General features: G+C 39.2%; 1 protein-coding gene across 27 annotated transcripts in view; it reads left to right on the forward strand.

Annotated features, from left to right (window-relative positions):
- FMNL2 (formin like 2) overlaps positions 1-13,390 on the forward strand; it is a 294,823-nt gene that overhangs the window by 211,861 nt on the left and 69,572 nt on the right. For 11 of the 27 annotated variants that reach the window (XR_011428223.1, XR_011428224.1, XR_011428225.1 and 8 more), the window contains exon 7: positions 2,154-2,273. The exons of the other annotated variants lie outside the window; for them this stretch is intronic. Coding sequence is in view for 8 of the 11 variants with exons in the window: in XM_070240954.1 (XP_070097055.1) it covers positions 2,154-2,273 (120 nt within the window). In the remaining 3 variants the exon portion in view is untranslated. The remainder of the gene's footprint in view (positions 1-2,153; positions 2,274-13,390) is intronic. 27 annotated transcript variants of the gene reach the window in all.

Here is a 13,390-nt window from a genome sequence, read left to right on the forward strand (position 1 = left end):
CATAGGCAGATAAGTTTCTGAAACCAGGGAGATGCTGGCATCGTGATTTAGGCTCTGTTTCCTGGGTAGAGGCAGCACGTTGAGGTGTGAGCATCTCAAGAACTCCTTGTTGCTTTTCAGACCTTGCTCCTCCCCTCCCTCCCTCCAGCGATAGTGTGCTGTGGGATATGTTCTTAGTCTCAGGCGTGGGATGCTAGAGTGATCATTGTTATTAATGAGATGCCTTTAATCAGTGTTTCTTTGGTTAGATGTGCTCAATTGCCAACCTTCTATTTCCTTCTAAGGATTCTTTCTCTAGACTTTCCTGGCTGAAATACCACCATGCGAAGGGAGGATGGGTGCTAACCACCTGTACCACTAATGGGTTATAATATCACTGAGACTGTACATTTACTCATGCCTGCAATCGTTCATGCACTGTAAAATATTTTTGAGTTTCTATAATTTTTCAGGTACTGTACTTAGAATTAATATACATGGGAGGGTAAATCAAAACTCCTGTCTCTCAAGGTAGAGGGATCGTCTCCAGCAAATTCATGAAGGTTTCTATGTTCCAGGAGCTTAATAAAAATTTACTAATAAGCCCCTCATTCTCAAATGTTGCTCATTCTTTGTAGCTTGAAAAATTTCTCTGACTTATTTGGGGCTTGATTTGTCAAGTGGACGTTTTTCCTGTCAGTATTTACAATCACCATCGGCATTGAGTCATTGTAGTAGAATCCATGTGACAGGTTGTAGTCAGTGAATGTGTGGCTTTCAGACCTTTCATATTTATTTGATGGCTTTTAGTTACCTCTTGTCCCTTTGGCACGGGTTTTGGTCATGGAAAGTTAAAGTCTCTCTAATGAAGTTCAGTTCTGCTGAAGAATTCGATGTTTGAATGTGATGGTTCCAATCAACTATTCAGATTTCCCTTGTTTGGAAATGCCGGCAATATTAGTGGGTTTAGAATGATTCAATAATGATGACGAGCAGTGTTTCAGTTCATCTCATGGTATTTCCAATAGGCCAAGGTCTATATAATCTGCTAGTCTGCATCAGCTTTACATGTGGACAGGAAACTATGTGGGCTGATTTGGAAGTTGAAGAAAGGCCACTGTGCCTGAAGAGTTCCCTAATCTCCTTGGTACTCGTGGAAATTCTTACCATTAGTATAACTATAATTATATGTAAGGGATTTAATTGACAAAGTTCATTTTAATTTGCTTTGCCATCATTTCATACCTGGAAAGGATCATATTGGCCAGCTACCACCTTAACAAGGATTCATTTTTCTGATTAATAGTTAATTATGCCTATTTTTGAATTATTGAACACTGTTCTTTAGGAGCACATTGTTTCTGATTAGAGTGGAAGAGTTTGGAAAATATGGGAAACATCCTGGGTCCAAGGAGAGTTGTAATCCTGGACCCTGGAAGGCATGGTACGGGGACGTCAATGTCCAGCCTGATTTGCTTCACCACTGGCTCAAGGTAGATCCTGCCAGAATTCATTTTAGATTGGAAAAGTAGATGAAAAGTATAGAGATAGATAGGATGGAAATACTATTCTGAGGAACTCAAGACCATATGACATTTCTGGTTGGCAAGCGTGCTTGAAGATGACCAACTAAGAAACCAACATCACGTTCTTCTATTTTGTGTTTGAACAGTTTCAAGCTCAGGAATGGAACATTTGAGTTTCCTTTGACTCTCCCTCATGGGTTCTAGTAACTCAAGAAAATCAATATGGCAGTAACTTTCATGCTGCTTGTTGACCTGAATCTTAAGTTTTTGTTTTTGTTTTTAAACAATGTATATCAATAATATTCCAGCCTTTGTGGTTCATGGATTTGTGCCTGGATTCTTATTCTGTATTTGGTCATTTGATAGCATCTGTGACTTATAAAAAGAGCAGTCAGAAGTACAGGCATATGGTACATGTTGCTTTTCATATACCCAACGATTGTTTACATTTTTTTTCTCTTCCTCCTCCTTCCTCTCTCCCCTTTCTCTGCTTCCCACACTTCTTTCACTTTTTGGCTTTGTTTTTGTTGCCCTTCTTTTTCATTCTGTCATCTCATTTCTGATTGTCTTCTCTACCTCCACTTTGTGCTTTCTTGTGCTACTGTCTCCTCTTCCTTTGGTTCCATTCATCTCTTACACCACCACCAGATTGGTTTCTCTGCCTGAGTATCTTCAGTTCAAATGCCAACAGAGCTGCTTCTCTCCCTGTTGCCTCTGGAGCAGCTTCATTTTACACACTGATGATGAGGCTTCAAACCGGAAAATCTCGTAAGTCACGGGTGAAAATGACACCCAAGAGAGCTCCTAGCGCATGGTGGCAGGGAATCACAACTGCTCTCCATGTTATAATATGATAACCTCATGGCTTAGTGCCATCACCCTGTACTGGGATAAAGCCCACTGCCTTTTAAACTGATACACTCTGTTATCATATTATGATCCCTCATTTTAAGAATCCAAACCTTCGAGGTGTATTGCGTTTTTACGAATAGTACATTTCTTTTTTAAAAGAAAGGATATTAATTCGTGTTCTATAGAAATGATTTATTCTGATAGCTTTATGTGATTAGACTATGTCTTCTATATCCAAATTCAGATTTTAGTTCCCTCATCTTAATCTCCAGATAATAAGGTAGACTCCGTAATCTTGTCCTATATCGCTTGGCAAAAAGGGTTGGTTAAACTTGGAAGAAGAAATGAGAGTTAAAGAAATTTAGAACACTTTATAAATGGGGCTTGATTAAAGAAAACAAGGAAAAATGCTCTGTTTTTAAACAAAATTCTAATGTTGATGCACACTCTCCTCTTTGTATTCAGACTTTATTTTTTTAACTATTTAAAATAGATTATTAAGCATTTTATGATGTCACATTCACCTTGAGTTATATTAACCATTAGATTCTGTATTATCATAAATTTGTCGGCTTGGCCAGCGGTTCAAATGTTGATATTGATGTAGTAGGAACCTGGATTGTACTGTCTTGTAAGCTGAGAGCCTCGTGTGCCTTCAGTTAAGACAGCTTTCTGTTAAAGTTGCTGCAGATCTGAACAAAGTTGTCCCATTCACAACAACATGGATAGACCTTGAGAGTATTATGTTGAGTGAAATAAGCCAGACAGAGAAATACGAACTTGGTATGACTCCACTCATAGGTGGTAGTTAACATATGGACAAAGAGAACTGATCGGTGGTTGCCAGGGGAATGGGGGGTGGGGGGAGGGCACTAGGGGTGAAGTGGTGTACCTACAACATGACTAATAATGATGTACAACTGTAATTTCACAAGGATGTTAACTATTATAACCTTAATAAAATAAATAAATAAAAAGTTGCTGCAGATCTAGCTAAATTAGATGATCTATATATGCATATATGTGCACACTAGATTTTTGAAGACAAAAGTTACATTAATTCAGGTGCAAGAGGAAGCAATTTTTGATTTTTAAGAACGTCATGGTTAATGCCATTAGATTTAAATAAGCAGTGACATAGACTGTAAATAAATGTTCTGAGTTTTTAAAGAAAGGGATGGCGCGCTCAGAGCCTGGAGGAAGAGGTCAGATTTAGACTGGGAATTTGGGTGATGGCCAAGGTGATCCTCAGGGTGAGGAAAGGCTGCTCCAGGTGGAGGTGAAGTGAAAGAGCTTAAGATGGGCAAAATCTTGCCTCAAAGATCAGGCATGTTGGGGAAAGAGGGAAGAACCTGTCCTTTCCAGGACAGAAGCTTTGTGTTGGGGGTGGAGGGCTGTCTGATGGAGAGCTTGGTCATAGACATACAAAGCTGGAAAGGCCTTGGAGGTCACCCCCATTGACCCTTCCCGCTGTGGTAAAGAACCAAGACCTACGTTTTCTTAAGGTATTAATGCCTATTTGTATTTTTTCCTAAGATGCCCTAGAACGAATTTCCTGTTTTTCCTGAGATTATTATCTTAATGGAATGGCACTTCATTAATAGTCATCATCTGACTATTTACCTCCTACATACTTAATGGATTTACATGAAGAGATGAAGATTTCAAATTTAGATCTTTGTTTATACATTTCAACACAGTAATCTCATTCCTGGCAATGTTTTTCTTGGGAGTAATTTTGTAAAGTATTTAAAAATGGGGACAAAGATATAGATAGCATTGGCATAATTTTTATTGGGGAAAGAAACTTTTATTGAGTGTCCACTGTGTGCCAGGTACTGTTCTAAGGGCCTTCTGTGACTTCCTGCTCACGATGGCTCTATGAGGTAGCTGTTATTACCATCCCTATGAGGAAACTGAAGCTTCTAGTGGTTAAGCAACTTGTCTGGAACCAAACACAGTATGGAGGTAGGATTTGAAGTCAGGTTGCCCGACCTCACCTTCTGCACTGTGTTATCCTGCTTGTTTATTCTCAGGATGATTTTTTTCCCCCAGTAAATGTACTGTTTTAACATCAGGGTGTCCGCATGTCGTTATGTAAGTTGTACCCTGAAGGACAGTCTTTTGCTAATTCTTCCCAGAAGATATGCCTTTTTCTGCTTCACAGCAAGGTCCCAAATGCACTAGTGGAGACCCTGATTGATATGCTGGAATATTTTGTAGCCATTAGAAAATAAGGTTATAGAGAAATATGAAAAAGTATTTTCTAAACAAATGACAAGAGTAAGACAAAAAGTTCTGTATTTATGCAATTTTATTTTCACCTATTTGTAAATGGGAAGCCATTGAAGGGAAAGTTTATTGAATGAAAATAGTGGCTATTTTTGCCAAAGGAGAGATTGACTGTTTTCTTCTTAAATTTTTGTTTTTTTTGATGTTTTATAATTGACATAAAATGCATCTAATATATACCCATGAATCAAGTAGAGTGAGGCCACATAATAAAGAACCTTGAGATTTTGGAGTCTGGCTTTTATCTGTTAGGCAGTGGAATGGGAAACCACTTTATGAGGCAGTCCATCTTTTCAGGTGTGTAGGGTCTGGTGAATGCACTGGATGTTGATTAGAGGAAAAGATGGCCGAGGCAACTGATGCTTGAACTTACGTATGAGGTACCTGAAATTTAGAACATAGAGCAAAGACCAAATACAGGGACATCCCAAAATTGACATGGTGGTCAAAGTGGTAAAAAAAAAAGGAAAGTTTTGTGTATGATTGATTAAGAAATAGAACCATTAGTAGAAAAAGAAAAGTTGGAATCTGGAAGGGATCGCCAATGTCCTTTAGTTCAACTCTGTTTTTTTGATGAGGCACCTGAGGCGCAGCTCTAAACCTTCTCCAAGGAGTTACCGAGTTCCTGCAAACCTATTTCCCTGTGTGGGCTAGTGACTCACATGGGTTATTGGCCTTTATTGCAATAAATACTTCTGTTTATAGCACGTTTCCTGATCTCTGTGTAACAGTGATCCTGTTTAAAGATGCAGGAACACCAACTCTACCAATTTGCGTATAAAGTAACAGATTTCTAGAAGAGTTGAGCTCTTTCAACCTCTTAGAAGTTCTTTTATTTCAACAGTAGCATTTTACCTTCAGTTTAGTTGTTGGGGGAAAAAATCACCTAACCTCTTAAACCGTTATATCACATAAAAAAGCTCTTGAATTCTGTAGGTAGAAGCTAAAGTGTTTCTTATCTTGATTTACGACAATGAGGTTGAACTCAGTTTTGTTCAGAATGCAATTTCTGAAATTATGATTATTCTCTTTTTTCTTTGCTCTTCTCCACCCAAATTATACAAAATCAACTCAGACCTTTTATAGTCTTCATTATTGAGAGCTGTCATCTGTATTTTATTCTACAAATATTCCTTCTCCTTAACTCCATTTATTCTAACTTATCCCTATGAAGGACCTTGGACACTGATCTAGTTCCATAGATGCCAGCTTAAAGGGGGAACAAACTACAAAGAAAAAGATGTGAAAACTTATTCTCAAGGCTTGAGTTCTCTCTGTTCACCTGATGAGATGGCCAGATGCTGATTAAAATTTTCATAACACTTAATTTAGGAGAGAAAATACTGTAAAGGAGTGAAAGACAAAAGAATAATGAGGAGATAATCATTATAGGAAACACCTGAGTTTTATTTCGGAGGCAGGATTAATGTTGAAGACACTCCTTAACCTGCAGATCTGAGGTTGCACAAAAGGCACTATCTGTAAAATAGAGACTTTCTAAATTTTCAGACTTTACAAAAATAATCTGTAACTACAGACTTTTAGTTTTACTTTTCAGCACATTTGTAAGCAAAAACAACTGTAAGTGTTGGGTGGTTGTGTTTCAGGTTTTTGTATTTCTTTAAGTTGTAAAAAGAGAAAAATGTGCTTGGGTTAAGAATGTACATTCCAATTTTCAGTTTGGAGCTTATTTAATGGCGCTGCTAGTGAAAATGGAGACAGCTTTGATGCTAGCTTGTGGGTCCCCCATTCTGGCAGATTTGTCAAGCTTTTCCCACTGTGAGATTGACTTCACTTGTTCCACCTCTTTATTGTGTCTTTTCTCCAGTGGAAAACAGACTGAGAGAGACTATGTGGAAATGGGAAAACAAGTTTCCTGGCCAATGTGTTGTTGGGACTCTGTCTCCCAGATTCCCAGATTAGTGCAGATGATAGGGTCTAGGACCTGCCTGACATGTTGTGAGATGAAGTTTACAATTCCTGTAAATCACCTGGCATCATAGTGTGTAGTCCAGAAATGCTACCGTGTAGGATTGAGGAAGACACTGAAGATAGCTCAGCACATTCCTACAGCTGTGGTCTAGTACCTTCATCAGCAAGATTTATTACATACTTAGTATGTGAAAGTGCTTTGCCAAGTGCTGAGGATACAGAAACATACGTTAAATAATACACTTGTATTTGATTCATGATTGATAAAGGACTTTCTCATACTTGATGTCATGATACCTTCATGAAATCTTTGGGAGATATTCAAGGATTTTTAGCCCCGTTTTACAGATGAGCAAGCTTGAGGCTCAGAGAAGTTATCTGTAGCTGGTAAGTGACAGCCAGGATTTATAATCAGTCTTCTGACTTCTTTCCACTAGGTCACATCCACTAGGTCACAGTGTCTTTACGACTTGATTGAGAAAAAAATGTGTATACATTTGTGTGTGCTTTTGTACATGCACACTAAAATGTTAAGTGTCATATGAATATAGTCAAAACTAATGAGATGGTACTTTAGAGGCTGAAACCTCAGGAAGATTCATGAGGCTTGGTCTGGATCTGGAGCAACAATGAGTAAGGCTTGGAGGAGTGGCTGGGAAGGGGGAGAAGTTGGGAGAGTAGTCGGAGCAGCGGTCAGTGGTAAGACTACATAGTTTGTTTAGGAAACAGTGAATAGATGAGTCTGACTGGAAGTAGTTTAGAGCCAGTTTATGCAATATTTTGAAGGCCAGGCTATGGAATTGTCATTTTAGCTCATTAACAATGGTTTGTGAAAAAAGCGGGTAGTTTTGGATGAACATAGAAATATTTCTATTTAAAGGTCACAGGAGTTAGATAGTTTCCTTGGACATTTTTCACATAGTGATATATCATGATTAATTAGCCACTCAAGAGCAAGTGCCTTTGACAAAGGGAATGTAATGAAAAATCAGAAAATTCAGACTAATGGCTCTCCATTCATGTGATTGATTGGCAGCCTGTTTATTCCCTTATTCCATTCAAAAAGCATGTACTGAGACCTTTTGATTTACAAGTTCTGTTCTAGCTGTCATCTGGTCCTATACTGGGAAATAATAGATCAACAGAAAATTTCAATAACTAATAAAAACTGTTCATTAGGAGTTTTGTGTCTCTCTCTTTCCCTCTCGCCCTTTACCCCTATTTTGAACTATCTGGATTCAACCATTTCAGCTCTGTTTCTTTTGGCTGTAGAGACAGAAAAGTGCTTGGCTCGTTTTTTTAGCATCATATATTTTATGAGTTTAATTGATAGAAAAAATATGCCCAAGTGACGTCATGTCTGAAGGGTAAGAGAGAGGAAACCTAAAACCCCAAATCTTGGTAAAGTTCTGTTAGCCCAGACCTTGGAACCATAAAAGGCTAGTACAGTTCAGCCAAATTCTGTAACATATCCAAGTTGGCATTGCATTCCAGTTGGGTTGAAGCCTTACATTAGCTTAGCTTCCAAGGCAATTCTAATTATGATTCTTTATAGGTGGATATTAGTTTGATATCTGAATAGTTAGACTGTTAGAAAGTACTTTTTGTAAGAGAGAAAAATACACCTTTACTTTTTCCTGTTGCTGTTAGGACCCAGATGTTGCAAATCTCACAAATAGTGGCATGGAAGCCCCACAGAAGATTTTCGAAAAACCTTTTTTCCCAGACTGTGGGAAAGCCTGGTTAGGTCAGTTCAGGAAACATTCCTTCAAGGTTCTGAAGTAATATATTGTCTGGGGATAATATAAGCTCAGAGGGAGAGGCAGACGTGTACATAACCCACATACAAGAACATGCCAATGTCTAGAAATAAATATATGTTGTTATGACAATAGATGGTTGATCAGACTTATTTCAAGGCATCGCTGGGTGAACAGTGGCTTCCATTTTGGTGTTTCCTAAATGCTTGGTGCTTTGCAGATTTAGATCTTTGAGCGAATCCCGTATTTGACCGTATCTAGCTTCTGCTCAGGAGTGGTGCTCTTTCTCCTGTACTCCCCGAATTATAGACATACTGCTTATCATTCATTCTTATGTTTATCACCTATTGTTATTTTTTTTTAACGTACTGCTTTTACTTATTTATTTTCTTTGGTAAGAAGACAGCATGAGATCTCTCTGAAACAAAGGTTTAAGTGTACGTTACAGTGTTTTTTTTTTTTTTTTTTAATGTTATGATAGATTACAACCTTGTGAGATTTCAGTTGTACATTTTTGTTAGTCATGTTGTGGGTACACCACTTCCCCCTCCGTACCCTCCCCCCACCCCCCCTTTTCCCTGGTAACCACCGATCAGATCTCCTTCTCAATATACTAAATTCCACCTATGAGTGGAGTCATATAGAGTTCGTCTTTCTCTGACTGACTTATTTCGCTTAACATAATGCCCTCGAGGTCCATCCATGTTGTTGTGAATGGGCCAATTTCGTCTTTTTTTATGGCTGAGTAGTATTCCATTGTGTATATATACCACATCTTCTTTATCCAATCATCAGTTTCTGGGCATGTAGGCTGGTTCCACGTCTTGGCTATTGTAAATAATGCTGCGATGAACATAGGGGTGCAACGGACTCTTGAGATATCTGATTACAGTGTTGTTGTCTGCAGGTGTGATGGTGTGCAGCAGATTGACTGATGAGCTGTTCCTCATTTTGCCCTTCCCTCAGCCCCAGCAGCCACCATTCTGCTCTCTGCTTCTATGAGTTTGACTGTTTTTAGTTACCTCATAGAAATGGGCTCATCCAGCATTTGTTCTTCTGTGACTAGCTTATTTCACTAAGGATAACATCCTCAGGGTCATCCATGTTGTTGCATATTGCAGGATTTTCCTCCTTGTTTAATAAGGCTGAATAATATTCCATTGCGTGTGTTTACCACATTTTCTTTTTTGTAACTTTTTATTTTGATATCACTTAAAACTAAAAAAATTGCAAGAATAGTACAGTGATCTCCCTTATGCACTTTACACAGTTCAGTGATTGTTAACAGTTTGCTCCCTTTACTCCACCTTTTGCACACTTGTTGTGTAAAGACTTTTTTTTCCCCTGTAAGCACTTTTTTAACCATTTGAGAGTAGGTTACAGAATCATGCCCCTTCACACCTAATTATTTTAGTGTAGATTTCCTAAGAACAAGGACATACTCTTACATAACCATGGTACAATTCTCAAAATCAGAATATTTTAATATTGACACAGTTTTTTAGGTTAGCATATTTAGTTTCATCAATTATTGTTTGTCTTTCATAACATGTTTTCAAACTCTGTCCAGGATCCAATGCAATGATGATTTATTTTGCTTTGTAGTTGTGTCTGTGGTGTCCTTTAACTTTGAACAGTTCTTCACCCTTTCTTTGTCTTTCATGACTTAATATTTTGTGTGCGCGTGAATATGTAGTATTTTGTTTTTTTCTTGAGGTGTAATTGTCATATAATATTGTGTAAGTTTAAATTGTACAACGTGTTTGTTTTTTATTATGTTTTTTAAAATGATTTTTTCCAGTTTTGTTTTTCCCCCTTTGGAAGATTTGCCCTGAGCTAACATCTGTGGCTGATCTTCCTCTATTTTGTATGTAGCTTGCTGCCACAGCATAGCTAATGAGTGGTGTAGGTCCATGGCTGGGAACCGAACCTGTGAACCCAGCCACCCAAGTGAAGTGCACTGAACTCAACCACTAGGCCACCAGGCCAGCCCCACACAACGTGTTCATTTGATACATTTATATATTGCAGTATGATTAACACCAAAGCATTAGCTGACTCTCCTATCGTCACATAATTATTATTTCTTAACTGCATTTTCTTCATCCATCTGTTGATGGACATTTAGGTTGTCTTGGCTATTGTGAATAATGCTGCAGTGAACGTGGGAATGCAGATGACTCTTTGAGATCTTGATTTCAATTCTTTTGGATGAATACCCCAAAGCCAGTTTGCTGGTTCATATGGTAGTACTATTTTTAGTTTTTTGAGGAACTCCAGACTCTTTTCCAAAGTGGCTGTATGACTTATATTACCACCAACAGTGTAGAAGGGTTTCAGTTTTTCCACATCCTTGCTAACTGATCTCTTGTTTCTTCCATAATGGCCATCCCCACAGGTGTGAGGTGATAAATCATTGTGGATTTCGATTGGCATTTCCCTGATGATCAGTGACGTTGGCCATTGGTATGTCATCTTTGGAGAAATGTCTGTTGAAGTCCTTTGCCCATTCTTTAATCAGGTCATTTGTTTTTGTTGTTTTTTGTTTTGCTCTTGAGTAGGCGGAGTTCTTATCTATTTTGGATATTAACCTCTACTTTCTCCCAATCTGTAGATTACCTTTTTACTCTGTTTCCTTTCCGTGCAGAAGCTTTTTACTTTGGTGTAGTCTAACTTGTCTATTATATTCCTAAACATGAGGAACTAGTTCAGAATTACTGTAGCTTCCTTTTCTAACTCCTTACAGTGAGTGGTGGGTTAAGGACAGCAAAACGTGACTAACTGGAACTGTTACGAGCATTGTATATAATTCGGATACTAACATGTACCTGGCCAGAGGAATTCCCGTGTATCCAGTCTGTCATGAAGCAGATCCGAGAGAGCTACCTCCCCACGTTTCCTTTGCTGACCTTGCCACTCTTTTGCCTTCTGGAGTCAGAAATGCAGGGTTCACTTGCCTTGTCATTTATTAGAAGAAGTCAGCTGGTTGGAGCTCACTAATCAATTAGCCATTCTGAGCGGCTTTGAAAACAGAAATTCCTTCCCTCCCCACAGCACCTGCTGCCTGTGCTGTGCAGGTGGAGCTGCTTGCTTGTTGGCAGATTCATTGCCTCACGTGACATAGGTGATGCAGTTGTCGCCATAGTACTAAACAGGGAATGTGTTGTATAGGTTTCTGGAAAGATATATGAAAAAGTTAGTTTTTTATGCCTATTACTCATACTAGCGTTGACTTATTACTTCTTCACTTATTATTTCATATACGTATAATGACTGTGCATAAAATTAACACCAGAGGTTAGAGTCATTTCTGTTTGGTTTCGATCTCAAGTCGATTTTGTAATTTCTTTCTTTCCATGTTCACAGAACTTTGTGAATTCTAATTGGCCGCTCTTCCAGGATAGTCTCTCATCTTTGAACCCTAGGGTAACAGTTTTATTTCAGTGCTTGACAAGATAGCAGGCAGTTCTCGCACTTGACAGAGAAGAGGGCCTGAGGAATTTGGTGGTGTTAGTTTCTCTGCAAAGTTTTTGTCAGAATTGTCTCTTAAAAAACAGGATTTCCAGAAAACTCGTGAGACCTCAAAATATAGCCCTAAATATCCCTTCCCCATTATTTTTTCTACAAACGGCAAGAGTGCCCCAAATTAGACTCAGGGCTGTTTTTGACCTCTGGGAACCCCCCTTTTGTGTCCAGGCATCCAGAGCCCCAAAGCTCTGCTTGCCCATTTGAAGAAAGAAGGGTTCTCGGGAGGCGGGTAGGTAGTCCTCCCCAGTGGCCCAGGCATTGGGTCACCTCTCCCTCTTAAATATTTCATTCCCTTGGTTTTCCCTTTTGGAATCTGAGGGAGTTCCCTCTGATCCTCACATCTCAGGCAAAATGTGCAGAGTTACAAGAGACCTACTTGTTTCAGGACCTCATTAGACCTGTTCCTGTCACCTTGAAGGAATCCTTACACTTATTCAGAATGAATATGTTAGGCAGACAGTAATCGGCAAATATCTGTTATAGGATGTGAGTGAAAATATTGGAGTCTGGAGCTCTGTAAATGCTCTCATCCATCAAGGCAATGAGGAGACTGGCAAAATACGCCAGAATCGGCTTTTTCAGAACTGTAGAAATTAAAGTCTTGCAGTAACCTGGGAACATCTATTCAGGACAAACAACTGAATCTCAGTAAGAACAGCTTAGCTTTGTGGCATTTTAGCTTGCGCTATTCCCCTCCCTCCCTCTCCAGTTCCGCAGAAGCCTTGAAAACCGTGCACCGGGCACACCATTAGCCTGGCAGCCACTGGAGGAGGCAGAATGGAATTGGTCTTTGCAAGCCCCTCCCCCTCCTCGTGCTTCTCCCCCTCCTAGATTAAGCTATGATGGAGCATGAGATTTGAGAACTACTAGTGAAGAAACCAGTTTTAAGACTCAGTTAAGAGAATCTGCACCATCAGCTGTTGGCAATATCTGCAGTCACTCAAGACATATTCCATGGATAGGACAAAGCTCGTCTGCCTTAATGTCCAGAGGAGACCCTGGAGTAAGTGGCGCTGCCTCTCATGGGGGCCTTTTCAATATACCACAGTGAACTGGAGGGATTGTCTCCAATCTGGCTCTGCTCCAATGGTCTCTATTTTATATGAAGTTTCGTAGTAGCCTCAGGAAGAAAATATTATAGTACTTGGTTTCACTTTATGTAATTCTGTAACAGAACACATGCTCAGTTTACCACAGAAGCACTCGTACCTCCTACTGAGTCACCGGCTTAATCCCTGTAAAGCTCAGGTCTTTGTGGAAGGTGTATTCAAATAGGTAGACTGGGATGATCAATGCTTGTGAAAGGTGGAGATAGCTTATGCTCAGGGGCTGTGGCATAGAGCCGGGTATGGGGGGCCTTATCTACTCTTGCAAAGATAGTGTATCGAATTGTATTTATTTGTGTTAACGTGAGGATGCAGCAGCACCTTGTAATGCAATATTTGGCTGTTATGACTAGTTGCATTTGAGCTGTTTGAATTTTTAATTGGCGACTGATTATTGCTGTGACTTTCCACCCCT

The sequence above is a fragment of the Equus caballus genome, chromosome 18 (genome assembly GCF_041296265.1).
Source record: "Equus caballus isolate H_3958 breed thoroughbred chromosome 18, TB-T2T, whole genome shotgun sequence".
In the NCBI taxonomy this organism is placed as follows: domain Eukaryota; kingdom Metazoa; phylum Chordata; class Mammalia; order Perissodactyla; family Equidae; genus Equus; species Equus caballus.